The sequence below is a fragment of the Ranitomeya imitator genome, chromosome 5, assembly GCF_032444005.1.
Source record: "Ranitomeya imitator isolate aRanImi1 chromosome 5, aRanImi1.pri, whole genome shotgun sequence".
Lineage (NCBI taxonomy): Eukaryota > Metazoa > Chordata > Amphibia > Anura > Dendrobatidae > Ranitomeya > Ranitomeya imitator.
The window spans coordinates 603,065,857-603,089,118 of NC_091286.1; the positions used below are offsets into that span (position 1 = coordinate 603,065,857).

A 23,262-nucleotide genomic window follows, 5' to 3' on the forward strand; every position below is an offset into this window, starting at 1 on the left:
GCCAATGGCTGGAGAGCACCAGGCAAAACTTCATCTGCAGTGAAATTTTCCGGGCTATACCAAGAACGCAAGGAACAACTATTGCTATTTGCTACAATTCATCCCGAGACATTAGAGGAAGAAAGATTCATACTGAACTTTTTGTTGGTTGTAGCGATGTCTCGGCATATAGATAAGCAGACATAGCCTAAACCAGGGGTCCCCAACTCCAGGCCGCGAGGGCCGCCAACAGTGCAGGTTTTCAGGATTTCTTTAGTATTGCATCGGTGGTAATGTGATCATCTGCACAGGTGATGATTCCAACCCCTGTGCAATACTAAGGAAATCATGAAAACCTGCACTGTTGGCGGCCCTCGAGGCCTGGAGTTGGGGACCACTGGTCTAAACCGTGTATTGTCACACTAAAGTCATGTGTATAGTTGGGAATTCAGGTGCTCATTACCATTTCTAACTCTACGCTCTGTGGTTTATTATTCTCGGTACCTTGGCTTACAAATACTGATGTAAAAACTCACCTAATACTCAACATGTCAACTTGGCCTAGCTCTTTCAGTTGAGAGAAAAACTAATATAACACTGCTGCCCAAATGTGTGACTGTAGCCTTAAGTTTATAAATTTGCTTGTTATTAAATCTGGAGAAGCTTTAATTTTTGCTTAAATTGTGTTTTTGTTCAAAGAAAATACCAACACTTAAAAATAGGTTTCCCATCATAAGATCGCTAACAAAAGTAATTTTTATGTATTGCGGGATAGCGCACAACTTTGTAGCATTTAGTTAATTATTGTTCTGTTATCAAATGAAACAGTTTTGAAATCATCAATAACAAAGGAGAATAAAAATTTGATCCAGAGATGATGAAACAGATTTCCATTTATCAAAGACAATGATTGTTAGATCCATATATTCACAGTTAATGATTGTAAAATAATTAGGAATACAATTTTATCAGTGCTGAAAATCTCTAGAAAACAAATAAAAATCATAATTTATTCAAATCGTGGTCCGACCATTGTAAACAGTTTATTGCACAGAATAATTTATAGAATCTCCCAGTAAACACGTCCATAAATAAAAGATGGCAATATAAATATATTTCTATTGTAACTCTGTAAATTGTAACACCGGCACATTCTGAAAAAGTATAGGAAGTTAAATCATTACATAATTGGCAGGGAAAATTCCCAGTTCTCCCTTTAATTTTCCTTCCCACCAATCATATTGAGATTCTGTCTTTGTGGTGACCAGGATCTTATCGCCAATTTGGAACGACAGGTCTCCTGGTTGTAAACCGTCAAAAGGATAGATGGCGGTGGCAGTGACATAGTCAGCCCTTGGACCCCCTATAAAATGAAAGACAAGAAAATAATTATTTGGTTGAAAAAAAAAAAAAAGAATTATCTTTTTTGCATAAAAAAAAATTAAGCAAACAAAAATCACCACTACACGGTCTATGATTTTAGGAGTTGCATCCACTACTTTTCTCTCTTCATTGTAAACTTTTTGATCCTTTCTAAAATTATCTAGAACTCAACTCACTAGTGTTCTCCAACCGGGGGCACCCAAGGTCCCAACTCCCGGGTAAGATAGCAGATGGAGAACCTCAGCAACTGGAATGCCATATAATCTCTATAATCTTTTTATAATCTTTTTTTATTTTTATATAGCGCTAACATATTCCGCAGTGCTTTACAGTTTGCACACATTATCATCACTGTCCCCTATGGGGCTTACAATCTAAATTCCCTATCAGTATGTCTTTGGAATGTGGGAGGAAACCGGAATGCCCGGAGGAAACCCATGCAAACACGGAGAACATACAAACTCCTGGTAGATGTTGTCCTTGGTGGGATTAGAACCCAGGACTCCAGCGCTGCAAGGCTGCAGTGCTAACCACTGAGCCACCGTGCCATATACTCACCTGCCCTATTCCAGCTAGGATTTGAAAAAGGTCTAGAGTGGACTGAGACGTCGTCCTCCGTATTACCTAGATTCCCTATGGATAAATTATGATCCCTATATTTTTGGATAGGATATACACATTATTTGCACTTTTGTGTATTTAGTAATTCATAAACTTGGACAACCTTTGAATTTGCAAAAGTGTGCCGGGGATATTCGTTCTCGATATTAAAGGGGTTGTCCACTTCTGAGATTTATGACCTATCCTCAGGATAGGTCATCAGTCTAGAAGATCAATTGGGGGGCAACACCCAGCACCCCCGCTGATCAGCTGTTCCCAGCCGGATGTCACAGCACAGCTCAGTCACCTGTATAATGGCCATAGTGCAAATCTACTCCTATTAACTTGACGAAGGGCAGATGTGCGGTAGACGGCCTTAACCACTATACAGTGATCAGATAAGTGGTAGATTTGCAGCATATAATCAATTTTATTTCAAAACGACAGCAAGCAGCTCAGCAAGTGACACATTTAGAGCAGCGACAGGACAGATGATGGGACAGGGACCCCAAATCCAGCCGATGGGGTTGCACAACCTGTGGCCCAGGGACAACATGTGGTCCGCCACGCCATTTTGTGTGGCCTCCAACCTTCTGTATGGTGTCCATGTCTGAGGGAAGAAGTGTAGCACACTACTTGGAAGCAGGGGTGAGCAAGCAGGAATAGAGCAGGGTGTATCCACATCTGGCTCCCCTAAACATCAAGAGACTGGGGTTCCCTGACCCTTGTTTAGCACTACAAAAAGCGGTATGCCAGTTACGTCTGCAGTTCTATTTTATATTTTAAGGGAATTGTGAAATGCAGCCAGAAACTACAACACCCATAGCCTTTAAAGAAGTTGTCCACTACTTTTACATTGATGACCTATCCTTAATGGGGAGGCGGGCAACATGTGGTCCCCAAGCTGCAGGTTGTGCCACCCTGGTTAAAGGGAATTTGTCACTAGGGTTTCGTTACCTCATCAGCTGGAATTAGGGTCACTGTCCCTATATCATCCTGCTCTCGATATGTCCCTTGCTGGGCAGCTTCCTATAGTTTGGACAAAATAATTTTTAGTTGAGGACAACCTCTAGAGAAGAGGAGACCTTGAACACAACTCTCTCTTAAGGTACCGTCACACTAAGCGATGCTGCAGCGATACCGACAACGATCCGGATCGCTGCAGCGTCGCTGTTTGGTCGCTGGAGAGCTGTCACACAGACCGCTCTCCAGCGACAACGATGCCGGTAACCAGGGTAAACATCGGGTAACTAAGCGCAGGGCCGCGCTTAGTAACCGATGTTTACCCTGGTTACCATCGTTAAAGTAAAAAAAACAAACGCTACATACTTCCCTACCGCTGTCTGTCCCCGGCGCTCTGCTTCTCTGCTCTGGCTGTGAGCGCCGGGCAGCCGGAAAGCAGAGCGGTGACGTCACCGCTCTGCTTTCCGGCCGCTGTGCTCACAGCCAGAGCAGAGAAGCTGAGCGCCGGGGACAGACAGCGGTAGGGAAGTATGTAGCGTTTGTTTTTTTTACTTTAACGATGGTAACCAGGGTAAACATCGGTTACTAAGTGCGGCCCTGCGCTTCGTTACCCGATGTTTACCCTGGTTAAAAGCGAAGACATCGCTGAATCGGTGTCACACACACCGATTCAGCGATGTCTGCGGGGAGTCCAGCGACGAAACAAAGTTCTGGACTTTCTTCCCCGACCAGCGACAGCACAGCAGGGGCCTGATCGCTGCTGCCTGTCACACTGGACGATATCGCTAGCCAGGACGCTGCAACGTCACAGATCGCTAGCGATATCGTCTAGTGTGACGGTACCTTTACAGAGTACTGGTTGGGAAAGAAGAGCACCTTCATTCTTCAGATACGTGGGAGTCTTCGTTGACGAAGATGCATCTCTTAGACATTTATGGCATATGCTTTTAATATCTCAGAAACCTTTCTGCCTTTGGAAAAAAATAAATAAATCACTAAATATGACAATATGTGGCTATTGGACCAGAAAAGGTTGTGCACCCCTGCTTTATAGGGAGTCTGTCAGAACAAAATTACTTTTCCAACCAAGTACAGAGACACTGTGCTCATGGCCAAGGAATTCAGTGCTGCTTACCATCTACCTGATTTACAGCTCTGGCTTAATGGAGGGCCTCAGAAGATGGAAATTAAGGAAGAGGAGGGCAGAGATGGATGAAAACCACTAGACGGGAAGGTGCCCTAAATGTTTTGGCCACATCTAGTGTGTATCGGGGCCTGGGCTTCAGGTCTACGCTAGACTGCAATACAAGGATCAAATGATTGCAGGTTCACGTCACCTAGGGTGACTAAAAAGAACTATTTTGTATACTCTTATAAAGCAAAAGTGAATAAAAAGGTTTAACAAATATTTTTAAATTGCCCCACTGTCTTTAATTCAAAAATAAACAAAAAATAAATGTGGTTTTACCACAGCTATAAAAGAGCGATCAATGTAGGTAAAGGTTATAAGACAAAAAAAAAAAAAAAAAATCTAAATCTTACAATTGCCATCCTTTAGTTACCATACTTCCCCCTAAAAAAATAAATAAAAATCAAGAACATTTTATGTAGCCCCAAAATAGTACCAATAAAAGCTACAGCTCGCCATATAAAAAGGCAAAGTCCTCACACAGCTTCAAAGACAAAAAAAATAAGTCTCAGAAAATGGGTTCTGATTTTTTTTTTTTTTAACCCAACATAAGCCTACATTCACACACTGAGTATTGTGAGCTTTTTACATCAGTATTTGTAAGTCAAAACCAGGAGTGGAACAATCAGACGAAAAGTATAATAGAAACACGTCACCACTTCTGTATTTATCACCCACTCCTGGTTTTGGCTTACAAATACTGAGGTAAAAAAAAAAAAAAACCTCAAATATTGAACATGTGTGCATGACCGAAGATTTAAAAAAAAAAAAAAAAAAAAATAATTCGAAAAGAAGAAATCACTATACAAATTTGGTATCTAGGTAATTCTGCCTGACCAGAGGAACTGCGCTGCCTGATCAATTTTACTGCATAATGAATCCTAGAAAAGCAAAACCCTGAAAGCAATTGCCGAATTTTTTTGGTGGGAGAGGGAGAGGTCTGTTAACTAAACGATGTAATAAAAAAAAAATATATATATATATATATATATCTATCTATCTATCATATAACGGTGGGAGCGTCACTCTGTCCGAAGCCTTTATAGACTGCGCAAGCACGACGCACCGCACCTGCACAGTCTGGACCAGAGTGACGCAGCCGAACTTAATTATCCCCCCATAATATACCGGCCGTGGGGGCTCCACCCCCCTCCCACCTCCTGTGCGCCCCCCCCCCGTGTGCCTTCCCCCCCTCGCTGATTAAAATACTCACCTAGCTTCCGGATCCCTCGCCGCAGCGTCCTCTTCTGGCCGCAGCCTCTCCTGTATGCGGTCACGTGGGGCCGCCGATTACAGTACTGAATATGCGGCTCCGCCCCCCAGCACAGCCACGCACAGCCGCCCCAGCCACGCACAGCCGCCCCCAGCACAGCCACAGCCACGCACAGCCACCCCAGGAACATATGAATCGTGGCTTCAGCACCAGGGGGGGGGGACAGCGCTTAATGTAGCGCTGTCTCCTGCACGGCACACGGACTGCACACGGACAATGTCCGTGTGCGGTACGTGTTTTAGCACAGCCACAGCCACGCACAGTTGCCCCAGCACAGCCACGCACAGCCGCCCCAGCACAGCCACGCACAGCCGCCCCAGCACAGCCACGTACAGCCGCCCCAGCACAGCCACGCACAGCCGCCCCAGCACAGCCACGCACAGCCGCCCCAGCACAGCCACGTACAGCCGCCCCAGCACAGCCACGCACAGCCGCCCCAGCACAGCCACAGCCGCCCCAGCAGCCACGCACAGCCGCCCCCAGCACAGCCACGCACAGCCGCCCCCAGCACAGCCGCCCCAGCAGTCACAGCCACGCACAGCCGCCCCAGCACAGCCACGCACAGCCGCCCCCAGCACAGCCGCCCCCAGCACAGCCATCCCAGCACAGCCACGTACAGCCGCCCCAGCACAGCCACGCACAGCCGCCCCAGCACAGCCACGCACAGCCGCCCCAGCACAGCCACGCACAGCCGCCCCAGCACAGCCACGCACAGCCGCCCCCAGCACAGCCACAGCCACGCACAGCCGCCCCCAGCATAGCCTCACAAGCACAGCCGCCCCAGCACAGCCACGCACAGCCGCCCCCAGCACAGCCGCCCCCAGCACAGCCACGCACAGCCGCCCCCAGCACAGCCGCCCCAGCACAGCCAAGCACAGCCACAGCCGCCCCCAGCACAGCCACAGCCACGCACAGCCGCCCCAGCACAGCCACGCACAGCCGCCCCAGCACAGCCACGCACAGCCGCCCCCAGCACAGGCACGCACAGCCGCCCCCAGCACAGCCGCCCACAGCACAGCCACAGCTACGCACAGCCGCCCCAGCACAGCCACGCACAGCCGCCCCCAGCACAGCCACAGCCACGCACAGCCGCCCCCAGCACAGCCACGCACAGCCACCCCAGCACAGCTGCCTCCAGCCTAGCCGCCCCAGCACAGCGACAGCCACGCACAGCCGCCCCAGCACAGCCACTCACAGCCGCCCCCAGCACAGCCACCCCAGCACAGCCGCCCCCTGCTGCCCCAGCACAGCCACGCACAGCCGCCCCAGCACAGCCACGCACAGCCGCCCCAGCACAGCCACGCACAGCCGCCCCAGCACAGCCGCCCCCAGCACAGGCACGCACAGCCACCCCAGCACAGCCACGCACAGCCGCCCCCAGCACAGCCACAGCCACGCACAGCCGCCCCCAGCACAGCCACAGCTACAGCCACGCACAGCCGCCCCAGCACAGCCACAGCCACGCACAGCCGTCCCAGCACAGCCACAGCTACAGCCACGCACAGCCGCCCCAGCACAGCCACAGCCACGCACAGCCGCCCCCAGCACAGCCACGCACAACCGCCCCAGCACAGCCACCCCAGCACAGCCACGCACAGCTGCCTCCAGCCTAGCCGCCCCAGCACAGCGACAACCACGCACAGCCGCCCCAGCACAGCCACGCACAGCCGCCCCCAGCACAGCCACGCACAGCCGCCCCCAGCACAGCCACAGCTACAGCCACGCACAGCCGCCCCAGCACAGCCACGCACAGCCGCCTCCAGCACAGCCACGCACAGCCGCCCCAGCACAGCCACGCACAGCCGCCCCCAGCACAGCCACAGCCACGCACAGCCGCCCCCAGCACAGCCACGCACAGCCGCCCCCAGCACAGCCACAGCTACAGCCACGCACAGCCGCCCCAGCACAGCCACAGCCACGCACAGCCGTCCCAGCACAGCCACAGCTACAGCCACGCACAGCCGCCCCAGCACAGCCACAGCCACGCACAGCCGCCCCCAGCACAGCCACGCACAACCGCCCCAGCACAGCCACCCCAGCACAGCCACGCACAGCTGCCTCCAGCCTAGCCGCCCCAGCACAGCGACAACCACGCACAGCCGCCCCAGCACAGCCACGCACAGCCGCCCCCAGCACAGCCACGCACAGCCGCCCCCAGCACAGCCACAGCTACAGCCACGCACAGCCGCCCCAGCACAGCCACGCACAGCCGCCTCCAGCACAGCCACGCACAGCCGCCCCAGCACAGCCACGCACAGCCGCCCCCAGCACAGCCACAGCCACGCACAGCCGCCCCCAGCACAGCCACGCACAGCCGCCCCCAGCACAGCCGCCTCCAGCACAGCCACAGCCACGCACAGCCGCCCCCAGCACAGCCACAGCCATGCACAGCCGCCCCCAGCACAGACACAGCCACGCACAGCCGCCCCAGCACAGCCACAGCCACGCACAGCCGCCCCCAGCACAGCCACGCACAGCCGCCCCCAGCACAGCCACAGCCACGCACAGCCGCCCCCAGCACAGCCATGCACAGCCGCCCCCAGCACAGCCATGCACAGCCGCCCCCAGCACAGCCACGCACAGCCGCCCCCAGCACAGCCACACACAGCCGCCCCCAGCACAGCCACAGCCGCCCCCAGCACAGCCACAGCCGCCCCCAGCACAGCCACCCCCAGCACAGCCAGAGCCACGCACAGCCGCCCTCAGCACAGCCGCCCCCAGCACAGCCACAGCCACGCACAGCCGCCCCAGCACAGCCACGCACAGCCGCCCCCAGCACAGCCACAGCCACGCACAGCCACCCCCAGCACAGCCACGCACAGCCGCCCCCCCAGCAGCCACAGCCACGCACAGCCGCCACCCAGCAGCCGCCCCCAGCACAGCTGCGCACAGCAGCCCCCAGCACAGCCACGCACAGCCGCCCCATGCACAGCCACGCAGCCGCCCCAGCCGCCCCCAGCACAGCCACGCACAGCCACAGCTACAGCCACGCACAGCCGCCCCAGCACAGCCATGCACAGCTACGCACAGATGCCCCAGCACAGCCACGCACAGCCGCCCCCAGCACAGCCACAGCCACGCACAGCCGCCCCCAGCACAGCCACAGCCACAGCCACGCACAGCCGCCCCCAGCAAAGCCACGCACAGCCGCCCCCAGCACAGCCACAGCCACGCACAACCGCCCCAGCACAGCCACGCACAGCCGCCCCCAGCACAGCCACGCACAGCCGCCCCAGTACAGCCACGCACAGCCACCCCCAGCACAGCCGCCCCAGCACAGCCACAACCGCCCCCAGCACAGCCGCCCCCAGCACAGCCACAGCCACGCACAGCCGCCCCAGCACAGCCACGCACAGCCGCCCCCAGCACAGCCACGCACAGCCGCCCCCAGCACAGCCGCCTCAGCACAGCCATGCACAGCCGTCCCAGCACAGCCACAGCCACGCACAGCCGCCCCCAGCACAGGCACGCACAGCCGCCCCAGCACAGCCACCCCAGCACAGCCACGCACAGCCGCCCCCAGCACAGCCATGCACAGCCGCCCCCAGCACAGCCACGCTCAGCCACCCCAGCACAGCCACGCACAGCTGCCTCCAGCCTAACCGCCCCAGCACAGTGACAGCCACGCACAGCCGCCCCCAGCACAGCCGCCTCAGCACAGCCACGCACAGCCGTCCCAGCACAGCCACAGCCACGCACAGCCGCCCCCAGCACAGCCACCCCAGCACAGCCGCCCCCAGCACAGCCACCCCAGCACAGCCACAGCCACGCACAGCCGCCCCAGCACAGCCATGCACAGCCACGCACAGCCGCCCCCAGCACAGGCACGCACAGCTGCCTCCAGCCTAACCGCCCCAGCACAGCGACAGCCACGCACAGCCGCCCCAGCACAGCCACGCACAGCCGCCCCCAGCACAGCCACAGCCACGCACAGCCGCCCCCAGCACAGCCGCCCCAGCACAGCCACGCACAGCCGCCCCAGCACAGCCACCCACAGCCGCCCCAGCACAGCCACCCACAGCCGCCCCCAGCACAGCCGCCCCCAGCACAGGCACGCACAGCCACCCCAGCACAGCCACGCACAGCCACGCACAGCCGCCCCCAGCACAGCCGCCCCAGCACAGCCACAGCTACAGCCACGCACAGCCGCCCCAGCACAGCCGCCCCCAGCACAGCCACAGCCATGCACAACCGCCCCAGCACAGCCACCCCAGCACAGCCACGCACAGCTGCCTCCAGCCTAGCCGCCCCAGCACAGCGACAGCCACGCACAGCCGCCCCAGCACAGCCACAGCCACGCACAGCCGCCCCAACACAGCCACGCACAGCCGCCCCAGCACAGCCACGCACAGCCGCCCCAGCACAGCCACGCACAGCCGCCTCCAGCACAGCCACGCACAGCCGCCCCAGCACAGCCACGCACAGCCGCCCCCAGCACAGCCACGCACAGCCGCCCCCAGCACAGCCACGCACAGCCGCCCCCAGCACAGCCACAGCCATGCACAGCCGCCCCCAGCACAGACACAGCCACGCACAGCCGCCCCAAGCACAGCCACAGCCACACACAGCCGCCCCCAGCACAGCCACGCACAGCCGCCCCCAGCACAGCCACAGCCGCCCCCAGCACAGCCACAGCCGCCCCCAGCACAGCCACAGCCGCCCCCAGCACAGCCAGAGCCACGCACAGCCGCCCCCAGCACAGCCACGCACAGCCGCCCCCAGCACAGCCACGCACAGCCGCCCCCAGCACAGCCACCCCAGCACAGCCGCCCCCAGCACAGCCACAGCCACGCACAGCCACCCCCCAGCACAGCCACGCACAGCCGCCCCCCAGCAGCCACAGCCACGCACAGCCGCCACCCAGCACAGCCACGCACAGCCGCCCCCAGCACAGCCGCGCACAGCAGCCCCCAGCACAGCCGCGCACAGCCGCCCCATGCACAGCCACGCACAGCCGCCCCCAACACAGCCACACACAGCGCCCCCAGCACAGCTGCCCCCAGCACAGCCACGCACAGCCGCCCCAGCACAGCCACGCACAGCTGCCCCCAGCACAGGCACGCACAGCCACCCCAGCACAGCCACGCACAGCCGCCCCCAGCACAGCCACAGCTACGCACAGCCACGCACAGCCGCCCCCAGCACAGCCACAGCCACGCACAGCCGCCCCCAGCACAGCCACAGCCATGCACAGCCGCCCCAGCACAGCCACCCCAGCACAGCCACGCACAGCCGCCCCCAGCACAGCCACAGCTACAGCCACGCACAGCCGCCCCCAGCACAGCCACAGCTACAGCCACGCACAGCCGCCCCAGCACAGCCACGCACAGCCGCCCCCAGCACAGCCACGCACAGCCGCCCCCAGCACAGCCACAGCCATGCACAGCCGCCCCAGCACAGCCACGCACAGCCGCCCCCAGCACAGCCACGCACAGCCGCCCCCAGCACAGCCACAGCCGCCCCCAGCACAGCCACACACAGCCACCCCCAGCACAGCCAGAGCCACGCACAGCCGCCCTCAGCACAGCCACAGCCACGCACAGCCGCCCCCAGCAAAGCCACGCACAGCCGCCCCCAGCACAGCCACAGCCACGCACAGCCGCCCCAGAACAGCCACGCACAGCCGCCCCCAGCACAGCCACAGCCACGCACAGCCGCGACCCAGCACAGCCACGCACAGCCGCCCCCAGCACAGCCACGCACAGCCGCCCCCAGCACAGCCGCGCACAGCAGCCTCCAGCACAGCCACGCACAGCCGCCCCATGCACAGCCACGCACAGCCGCCCCCAACACAGGCACGCACAGCGCCCCCAGCACAGGCACGCACAGCCGCCCCAGCACAGCCACCCCCAGCACAGCCGCGCACAGCAGCCCCCAGCACAGCCACTCACAGCCGCCCCAGCACAGGCACGCACAGCCGCCCCAGCACAGCCACCCCCAGCACAGCCACGCACAGCCGCCCCATGCACAGCCACGCACAGCCGCCCCCAACACAGCCACGCACAGCCGCCCCCAGCACAGCCGCCCCAGCACAGCCACGCACAGCCGCCCCCAGCACAGCCACCCCCAGCACAGCCACAGCCGCCCCCAGCACAGCCAGAGCCACGCACAGCCGCCCTCAGCACAGCCGCCCCCAGCAAAGCCACGCACAGCCGCCCCAGCACAGCCACGCACAGCCGCCCCCAGCACAGCCACGCACAGCACAGCCAGAGCCACGCACAGCCGCCCCCAGCACAGCCACAGCTACGCACAGCCGCCCCAGCACAGCCACAGCCACGCACAGCCGCCCCCAGCACAGCCACAGCCACGCACAGCCGCCCCAGCACAGCCACGCACAGCCGCCCCCAGCACAGCCACAGCCACGCACAGCCGCCCCCAGCACAGCCGCCTCCAGCACAGCCACGCACAGCCGCCCCCAGCCACGCACAGCCACCCCCAGCACAGCCACGCACAGCCGCCCCCAGCACAGCCACGCACAGCACAGCCAGAGCCACGCACAGCCGCCCTCAGCACAGCCACGCACAGCCGCCCCCAGCACAGCCGCGCACAGCCGCCCCCAGCACAGCCACACACAGCCACCCCCAGCACATCCAGAGCCACGCACAGCCGCCCTCAGCACAGCCGCCCCCAGCACAGCCACACACAGCCGCCCCAGCACAGCCACAGCCACGCACAGCCGCCCCCAGCAAAGCCACGCACAGCCGCCCCAGCACAGCCACGCACAGCCGCCCCCAGCACAGCCACCCCCAGCACAGCCACACACAGCCACCCCCAGCACAGCCAGAGCCACGCACAGCCGCCCTCAGCACAGCCACGCACAGCCGCCCCCAGCACAGCCGCGCACAGCCGCCCCCAGCACAGCCACAGCCGCCCCCAGCACAGCCACCCCCAGCACAGCCACGCACAGCCGCCCCCAGCACAGCCACGCACAGCCGCCCCAGCACAGCCACGCACAGCCGCCCCCAGCAAAGCCACGCACAGCCGCCCCCAGCACAGCCACGCACAGCCGCCCCCAGCACAGCTGCCCCCAGCATAGCCACAGCCACGCACAGCCACCCCCCAGCAGCCACAGCCACGCACAGCCGCCACCCAGCACAGCCGCCCCCAGCACAGCCACGCACAGCCGCCCCCAGCACAGCCGCCCCCAGCACAGCCACGCACAGCCGCCCCATGCACAGCCACGCACAGCCGCCCCCAACACAGCCACGCACAGCCGCCCCCAGCACAGCCGCCCCCAGCACAGCTGCCCCCAGCATAGCCGCCCCCCAGCAGCCACAGCCACGCACAGCCGCCACCCAGCACAGCCGCCCCCAGCACAGCCACCCCCAACACAGCCACGCACAGCCGCCCCCAGCACAGCCACACACAGCGCCCCCAGCACAGCCGCCCCCAGCAAAGCCACCCGCACTCGGGCAGTAGAGCGAGAGAGAGAAAGATGGGAGCAACATATAGCAGAATGGAAACAGGAACAGGCAGAATGGGTGCAGCACATTACAACAGAATGGGGGCACAGGATGGCAACAGCACATGACAGAATGGTTGCGCACCATGGGAGCAGCACATGACAATGGGGGTGCACGATGGGAGCAGCATATGACAGAATGGGGGCGCACACATGACAGGATGGGGGTGCAGGATGGGAGCACATGACAGGATGGGGGTGCAGGATGGGAGCACATGACAGGATGGGGACGCAGGATGGGAGCACATGACAGGATGGGGACGCAGGATGGTGCAGCACATGACAGGATGGAGACCATATACTAATATAAATGCTCGCCACCCATGCGTAGAACGGGTTTAATAGCAAGTAGATATATATATATATATCTATCTATCTCTATCTTAGGACCTGAACAGGATATATCCATGCTAAATATAAAAAATCTAAAGCTCTTGGAAGGAAGACGGGTAGGAAAAATAAAATCACAAAAAGAATAAAACTACCGAGTCATAAAGGGCTAACTATAAGCCTCCTACTATCTACGGTGTATTTCCACCATCACTCCCTACTGATCTTGCGTACAGCGCCTTTTAGACGCCGGCCGAGCCAATGAGTTTTTCTAGATGAAGCTGCAGTGGTCTTTTTCCAGAAGTGGCTCATTGGTGGCTTTGGCGTCATTTTTTTTGCAGTGGCCTTCACTGTATTTTGCACAGTAGTGGTAAGCGGCTTCATAACGGAGGCTGACCGGAGAATGAACAGCCATTTTTAACTGCTTCATGGTTTCCGACCGCTGAAGTGGTTAGAAGTGACATAAGATGGAGCCTGTGCACAGCAGTGTCGTTTTTACATTGCTGTGCAGTATGCTCATATTTTGTGGCGAGTTTGTGGCGCCTTTTTAGGTGTAATCCGCTTGTAACAGACGCAGTGTGCACACAGTCTTACTTTTCTGTGTGGAGACCAGTTTAAACAAAAGAATGGGCTTGGCAAGATGAAGACTACAGAACACAGTCATCATCAGTCAGCAATGGACGGTATAACAAGGGATGGAAATACAATAAGGAGCTCTCCAAAGCAGTTATCCTCCTCCCTCCCAAAAAAAGGTTTTCGCCAATACAATTGCCGTTTTTGCCCTAGAGCAGTGTTAAGCAGTGAATGGGCTGAGCAGCTATTTGGGAATAGAAACTGGTCCTTTACCCAAATACTGGACAATCCTTTAACAAATCATTAATCGTGCCTGCAAAAATAAACTAACAAAAATAGCCTCATCTTGTTTCTGAACGATCACATTGTGCTAAATTGCCATCTGTCTGGAAATACACAATGTGATGGACAGGCACTCTGATTCCTGCAGACAGAATTGCTTCTCCACCTGCCAACAGCTGCGGCTAATTGTAAGCAGCATTAGGACAAGTCGCTTTTTGGAACTCACAACGGATTATGCAATGAAGTTTATAAAATACATGAGAAAATGTATCCAGCTGCAATGTCAAGATGGAGAAACCACTGATAGCTGACACGATGAATGTACCAACACTTACATACACAGTCACAAGTCCATTTACACGTACACACAGACAGATTGCTCCAATCCATCGCAGGACACAAATGAAGAGTCTGAAACATCCTCAATGTTCTCAGGTCTTTCATCCACGGGAAATGATTTTGTGGACAGCTGGAAAAGGATGATGTGGAATTGAGCTAATCCACACCCATTCCCTCCTCATATCCTCTCCTGTTTGGACTCAACGGTTGACCTTGAGAATAATGTAACCGCTCATATGTACTAACTCCGGCTGATCCAGACAGAAAATAAAATAATGAAATGGGGTTGTCCACTTTTGGTGGACAATTTAATGTAATAATTTCTACATAGAATACATGTATTTGGGGCTAAAATCTATTTTGCATTTGGGCTTCATTAAAAAAGATGCACCATTTTGTTTTTACATGTTTTTTTTTTTTAAATACTATAAGATGGCTGCCGGACAGGTCATCAAGGGGAGATATGTATCATCAAGGTTCGTAGCCTCGGTGATGTAAGCCCGGGAAAGCAGCCTCGAACACTTATAATGCTGAGAGAGTTAATAGGGCATGTCAGGGCCGGGTTTACGAGCAGTCAGAGAAATGGAAGGGATTGGCTGCTCATATAGCCCCATGTCGGGGCGTGGTTTGGCAGATAAAAAGGAGACCAAGTCTTATTCAGTGTCTGTGTGAAAGTGTGTAGACCTCCAGTGTGTTTGTCTTCGCTAAGGACTAAATAGCTGGACACTAACCCCAGCAGGTGAAGCCGCACGACTGTATGGACTATTTACTTTATGTTTTGACTTTGTGCCTGAACGGGCTGTTTTTTTTTTTTTTATCCTAATCTGTTTATGGAATTTTAATAAACCAGCCTGGACATTTTACTGAAACAGCTTCCCGTGTCTACCTCAAATCTCCCTCAATTCTTGTGTCCGGAAAAAAAACGCCCAGTGACGTTTCCGGCGAAAAACAGATGAAACGGGAGGCGATATTGATTAATCATTTTTGTTCCACACTAAGCATGCCCCGTAGCTGCATTTTCAATTCTGGAGTTTGTTCGTTCTCTCTCTCTCTCTCTCTCTCTCCCCTCCCCGCAACAGGGAAATCCAAACTATCCCCGGTTTAAAAAAAAAACATGGATCCGGCAAAAAAAAAAACGGATTCGTTGCATCAGTTTTTCACATTTTGCTACAGATAAGTTTCTTTAAAAATTCAATGGATCCGCCCTGACAGCAAAAAACTGATGTGTGAAAGTAGCCTTAGGCTGGAGTCACACTACAGCGAGAAACGGCCGAGTCTCGCTGGTTAAAAACAAGCTCTGGCACCGGCACTCCGAAGCAGAGCGTGGAGCTCCATGTATTGCTATGCGGCTGCACGCTCCGCTCTGGAGTGCCGGTGCCAGAGCTTGGTTTTAACCTGCAAGACTCGGCCGTATCTCGCGGTGTGTGATCCCGGCCTTATACAGTCAAATCCGATGTCTTGCTTTGCTGTGGAGGGGCATCACTCCAAAGCACGTGTCTGTAAAGTGAGATTCTGGTCTGGCTCTTATCTTAAGTTACATGGAAAGATGCTTTCGATACTGACTTTTGGAATAGCTACTTACAATAGGTGGCACTTGAGATCAAGTCCTCTTCCTCTTTGAAGAGGTAATTTGAATATACAGTATTTAGTATAAAAATCAGATCTATAAAATTTTCTTATTTTTTATTTTAACTACGAAATAGTTCTGTTCTGTGAAGGCAGCAAGTCCACGAAATGTAATGGGAAATGTATAATTCTTACAGGAACACGTGTACAGATAAATGACTCCTTTATATACCCTAATAAGGATCGGATCTATTTACACATTAGCGGCCTCGGAGTCGGAGGAGGTTTGTTTTGGCAGAGGCTTTGCTGGCTTGAATATATTGGGTTATGCTGTATTAGTCTGGAGCTAGATGATGAAGATATCTCGAGAATGCCATTAATCACTACACTATGCCGGGAAGGTTTTGTCAGTGCTGTAATAAAATTATATGCTTTTATTTCAATCAAATGTAGTTACTCGGGGAAGAAGAATATGGAAGAGTAATCACCCAAAATGACATTAAACAGCGGCATTCACGCGTCAGTGTGTGCGGACCTGAACATGACAAACTCACAGGCATATAGGAAGTTCGATCAAGTTCTGGTCAGGAGACCTAGGGTCATCCATGAATCACAGCCCATACTCAGATTGCCTAAAAAACGCTCTTCTAATGGTAGAAGAGTGTCCTTCTTGGATAAGATGTTGAGTATGCAAAATACTTTTATCTGAAAACCTGTCAGGTAAAATCTGCTGTGGATAAGGAGGTGGTTTTATTAAAAAAAAAGAAAAAAGAAAGAAAGACGGCCTTTTGGAAATGTTCAACTAGTGATGAAGGAGCGTGCTCAGATAAGGTGTTATCCGATCACACTTGTGTCCTAAGAGTATCTTCGGCGTGCTCAAGTACTATGCTCGAGGCTGCATGTCTCGTGTCTGTTCGGCAGCCGCAACACATGAAGGGATTACCTATTTGTTAAGCTATTCCTGCTTGTGTTGTGACTGTCGAACAGTCCCGAGACATGCAGCCACGGGGACTTTAGCATAGTACTCAAGCACGCCGAAGACACAATATTAGGACACAAGCGTGCTCGGATAACACCTTCTCGGAGCACGCTCACTCATCACTATTAACTACATTTTTGTTATTTGCTTGTTCCTGGATTGATCTATTAAACCTGATCTTTTATTTTATTTTTATTTATTTTATACATGAAAAAAAATTTGATTAAGATTTTGCAATGCACAAAACTTGTACATCTCACAGTTATCTATTTACCCCATTTCTATTATCTTTGCACATCTTTAAGACATAAAAATCTGTAATTTCTATTCTGCATTCTATTCTGGTACCGGTCACACAGAAAGAACAAAAGACACATGGAAACAATGGACAGCACAAGGATGTCACATGGACCGCAGACCGTTGTCTTCTGTGCGCTGTACGATTCTACATGGACCCATGTAAATATCTACGTGTGGGACACATGGATGGACATGTGAAAACACGGATATGTGCGCAGCCCCATAGGTATTGGTGGATATGTGTCTCTGTTATTTGTAAGAATGGATGCTACACGGACACATGTACATGTGAAGGAGCCTTATAGAGCGGAGCTTTTCTGTGCATGTTGGACATGCACTAGACACAGTAGAAGTACAGTCTGAAGAAAGCACTGGCAATGACAGGATGGTATATGCAGTACAGTGCAGCACTACAAAGAAAGTGAGTGATAAGGACCTTTGTATAAATAAATGTGCACGGAAGACACTACCAAATATAAATAAGGGATTAGCCTAAAGTATGCCAAACTGAAAAAGCACCATAAAGTGAAGAAAAAGCATACAAAAAGGATCACCTAAAACTGCAGTTATTGTATGAAATACCAAACAAATTTATGTAAATGACAAACAGCACAAATTATAAAAAAAAATAAAATAAAATCCCCAAAAAGGGGTTATATGAACAGAATAAACTTAAATTCTCATGATGGAGCTAATGTATAACCTTGCTCTAGAAAGATAATAAACCCCTAATATAAGTAAATCTCGAATGTATAAACAACCAAAGTATGCTGGAACTCAGCGACAATTCTAGATCTCAAACCATGCGGCGATTCATATCTATATCTACAATGCCATCAGTCCAAAATAAAGCGATGGTAATATCAAACATGTAATCACATGGACGATATAGGTTGAAAAAACCACTATATACACATATAGAATTTCAGTTTGAATTGTCTACAAATCTAAAGAACGTTACTGCAATAACAGCATACTAAACAGCACAATGCACAAGATTTTATACGTGCAAACCTTAAGACCAACAGAGAATATGGAGAAATTAAAAACTTATTCTGGGGTTATGCAAACAAGAATAAATGAATAAGAAAGGGATGCAACCCCACACGTATCGCCACTGGCTTCGTGGCTTCCTCAGGTAATGTGGATATGGATATGTGGTACATCTGAACTCTGTTTATTTATTAGGATTATATATATATATATATATATATATATATATATATATATATATATATATATATATATATATATATATATACACACATACATACACATACATACACACACACATATATTATATATATTTATTAGATGGTGGCCCGATTCTAACTCATCGGGTATTCTAGAATATGCATGTCCACGTAGTATATTGCCCAGCCACGTAGTATATTGCCCAGCCACGTAGTATGTAGTATATTGACCAGCCACGTAGTATATTGCCCAGTCACGTAGTATATTGCCCAGCCACGTAGTATATTGCCCAGCCACATAGTATATTGCCTAGTCACATAGTATATTGCCTAGTCACTTAGTATATTGCCCAGCCACGTAGTATATTGTCCAGTCACGTTGCCCAGCCAAGTAGTATAGGGGGCACTGACTGCGGGGGAGAAAGGAGAGGCCACGTTGCCGCCGGACTGTGCCCATTGCTGATTGGTCGTGGCTGTTTTGCCGCGACTAGGGTTGAGCGACTTTTCTTTTTATAGGATCGGGTCGGGTTTCACGAAACCCGACTTTTTCAAAAGTCGGGTCGAGTGAAATCGCCCGGTCCTATAGAAAAGTCGGGGTCGGCCGAAACACGAAACCCAATGCAGTGCATTGGATTTCTAATGGTTCCCAGGGTCTGAAGGAGAGGAAACTCTCCTTCAGGCCCTGGGATCCATATTTAAGTGCAAAATAAAGAATCAAAATAAAAAATATTGATATACTTACCCTCGGACGCGCCCTGGTTCTCACCGGCAGCCTTCCTTCCTAAGAATGAGCGCCTGAAGGACCTTCGATGACGTCGCGGCTTGTGATTGGTCACGTGAGCGGTCACATGGGCGTCACGCGACCAATCACAAGCCGCAACGTCATCTAAGGTCCTTCAGGCGCTGATTCTTAGGAAGGAAGACTGCGGGTTAGAACCAGGGCGCGTCCGAGGGTGAGTATATACCTATTAGGAATATACTCACCCTCGGACGCTTCCTTCCTAAGAATTAGCGCCTGAAAGACCTTAGATGACGTCGCGGCTTGTGATTGGTCACGTGACCGCTCACGCGATCAATCACAAGCCGCGAAGTCATCGAAGGCCCTTCAGGCGCTCATTCTTAGGAAGGAAGGCTGCCGGTGAGAACCAGGGCGCGTCCGAGGGGGAGTATATCAATATTTTTTTATTTTAATTCTTTATTTTACACTTAAATATGAATTCCGATACAGATTCCCGATATCTTAAACATATCGGAACTCGTTATCGGAATTCCGATTCCAGATCAGAAGATCGCCGACCTCATGGCCGACCCCACACAGGGGTCGGGTCGGGTTTCATGAAACCCGACTTTACCAAAAGTCGGCGAGTTCTGAATCTGGCCGACCTGTTTCGCTCAAACCTAGCCGCGACCAATGAGCGACTTGGATTTCCATGACAGACAGAGGCCGCGACCAATGAATATCCGTGACAGACAGAAGGACAGACGGAAGTGACCCTTAGACAATTATATAGTAGATATACATACATACATATATATACACACACACACATACAGTACAGACACACCTCAATTAAAGATTTTTCTGTATTTTCATGACTATGAAAATTGTACATTCACACTGACGGCATCAAAACTATGAATTAACACATGTGGAATTATATACTTAGCAAAAGGTGGCTACTTTGAAGAACCTAGAATATAAGACAATGTCAGTTGCTTCACATTTTTTGTTTTGATGACTGCTTTGCACACTCTTGGAATTCTCTTGAGGAGCATCAAGAGGTAGTCACCGGGAATGGTTTTCACTTCACAGGTGTGCCCTGTCAGGTTTAATAAAAGGGATTTCTTGCCTTATAAATGCTGTTGGGACCATCAGTTGTGTTGTGCAGAAGTCTGGTGGATACACAGCTGATAGTCCTACTGAATAGACTGTTGGAATTTGTATTATGGCAAGAAAAAAGCAGCTAGTAAAGAAAAACTAGTGGCCATCATTACTTTAAGAAATGAAGGTCAGTCAGTCAAAAAAATTGGGAAAACTTTGAAAGTGTCCCTAAGTGCAGTGGCAAAACCATCAAGCGCTACAAAGAAACTGGCTCACATGAGGACCGCCCCAGGAAAGGAAGACCAAGAGTCACCTCAGCTTCTGAGGATAAGTTTATCCGAGTCACCAGCCTCAGAAATCACAGGTTAACAGCAGCGCAGATTAGAGACCAGGTCAATGGCAGCAGACACATCTCTACAACAACTGTTAAGAGGAGACTTTGTGGAGCAGGCCTTCATGGTAAAATAGCTGTAGGGAAACCACTGCTAAGGACAGGCAACTAGCATAAGAGACTTGTTTGGGCTACAGAGCACAAGGAATAGCCATTAGACCAGTGGAAATCTGTGCTTTGGTCTGATGAGTCCAAATTGAGATCTTTGGTTCCAACCCCCATGTCTTTGTGCGATGCAGAAAAGGTGAACGGATGGACTCTAGATGCCTGGTTCCCACAGTGAAGCAAGGAGGAGGAGGTGTGATGGTGTGGGGGTGCTTTGCTAGTGACACTGTTGGGGATTTATTCAAAATTGAAGGCATACTGAACCAGCATGGCTACCACAGCATCTTGCAGCGGCATGCTATTCCATCCTGTTTGCGTTTAGTTGGACCATCATTTATTTTTCAACAGGACAATGACCCCAAACACACCTCCAGGCTGTGTAAGGGCTATTTGACCAAGAAGGAGAGTGATGGGGTGCTACGCCAGATGACTTGGCCTCAACAGTCACCAGACCAGAACCCAATCGAGATGGTTTGGGGTGAGCTGGACCGCAGAGTGAAGGCAAAAGGGCCAACAAGTGCTAAACATTTCTGGAAACTCCTTCAAGATTGTTGGAAGACCATTCCCAGTGACTACCTCTTGAAGCTCATCAAGAGAATGCCAAGAGTGTGCAAAGCAGTCATCAAAGCAAAAGGTGGCTACTTTGAAGAAACTAGAATATAAGACATATTTTCAGTTGTTTCACACTTTTTTTGTAAAGTATATAATTCCACATGTGTTAATTCATAGTTTTGATGCCTTCAGTGTGAATGTACAATTTTCATAGTCATGAAAATACAGAAAAATCTTTAAATGAGAAGGAATGTCAAAACTTTTGGTCTGTACTGTATATCAGCTGGATAGAGTGGCTGTTTTGTTGAAGGTATCGGTGAGGAACCATGCATGTTTTGTGTGAACTCTCGCCTACACATTGTGGTTATTCTGCTGATGGAAAGGGGCTTGTGGTTCTGATTTTTACATTTCAAGCACATCAATTTCTATTATGGAAAGAGAAGTTTGTTGTGGATTTCCCCCCATCGATTTCAGTTGGGAGATTTTGCTGCAGATCACCTGGAAATCCACAATGTAATCTGAAAACCAGTCTAGAAAAAAAAAAAAAAAAGTATACTCCCCCATTCCACTCTTGTCCTGATTCCGCGGGAGACTTCACTGGCCTTAGTCTACCGGCCCCTTCTGATGATGTCTCAGGTCGGTTGGCGACCTCTGCAGCCTATCACAGGCTTTAGTGATCCCATGTCAACTCCTCATCACTGGTGCTGGACGTACAGAGACTGACCAGGAGACCAGTGCATCCTCGCCACAAGAGCTGCGAAGGGTGAGCACCTTGCTGCCTCCACCCAACAGATGCGCCCATTGGGTTGTCTGACTGACATCTCTGCACCACCTATGGCTACATCTCTGGGCCACATTGTTGGTGACACCGTTCTTGGTTAAGATGTCAATTGCAAAATTTAAAATCAACTTGCCGTTGAGGGACTGCGGAAAGCTGGAGGACATATGCCACGGGCATTCATTATAAACCTTACGCCACAATGTCGTAGCTCTACTGCACATTTCAGCATCTTCTACATTCGCAGTAAGAAGTCTTAAGTATTTTTAGTTCTAAGAACAATATTCGGAGCTTTTCTCCTACAGATCCCCTTTGATTTTGACACCAGAACATAACCAGCACCCAACCCCACAGCTCCGCTTCTCCAGTCAACGGCGGCCACACTGCTGACGTGAAGATAATTATGTGAGGATTGGATTACAATGGGCTTTGTAGTAGAAATCCTTGCTGGGAATTATTAGGTTACTGGTGTTTATACTGTATAGTCTAGATCCTACAGTAGAATGGTGATTCATTCTCATGGAAGGAAGGCTTAAGAATAGAGGGGATGAAACAAAGGAGGCTTCACAATGACGAGACTCATACACTCTGGATAAGTCAGAATATTTAAGATCTTACGTATTCTACGAGAGAATTATTGCTAGCTGCTGGTATGGCACCAACATATTCCAAAGCACTGTTTACAGGTTGTCACCATTCACATCAGGCTAAGACTACGTTCACGTCAAGCTTGACCCTACGTTAAAGACTCCATCAGGATCCAACATCTGAAGCCTCGAAAAAGTGGATTCAGATGGAAATCCAGAAAGCCATTCACTATATAAAAGGCTAACAAAGTCACTTTGTACTCCATCTTGCCTCTGTTCTGGCATCATCCATCATTTTAGGCAGATAAAGACATGTGGTCTATGAGTGTCCACCTAGAAAAGAAAGGATATGACTGGAATTGAGCCTTCCGAGAACACAAGCTGTATCTGTCTCCTTACAGTGAATAGCTCAGTGGGATTTCTGGCCAAATCTTGTTTTTTTTCGGGGCTTCAGGTGGCAGCATGGCTCAGTGGCTAGCACTGCAGCCCTGTGGTCATGGATTCATATCACACCAAGGACAACATCTGCATCTATGATCTCCCCGTGTTTGTGTTGGTTTTCTCCAGTTTCCTCCCATACTCCAAAGACATAATGACAGGGAATTTTGATTGTAAA

At 52.4% G+C, this 23,262-nt stretch overlaps 1 protein-coding gene across 1 annotated transcript in view; it reads right to left on the minus strand.

Moving 5' to 3' along the window:
- Window positions 1–854: 854 nt before the first annotated feature.
- Window positions 855–23,262, minus strand: part of SH3YL1 (SH3 and SYLF domain containing 1) — a 133,747-nt gene continuing 111,339 nt past the window's right edge. Inside the window, exon 10 of the mRNA XM_069727990.1 lies at window positions 855–1,342. Within this exon, the coding sequence (XP_069584091.1) occupies window positions 1,152–1,342 (191 nt within the window). The 3' untranslated portion in view covers window positions 855–1,151. The remainder of the gene's footprint in view (window positions 1,343–23,262) is intronic.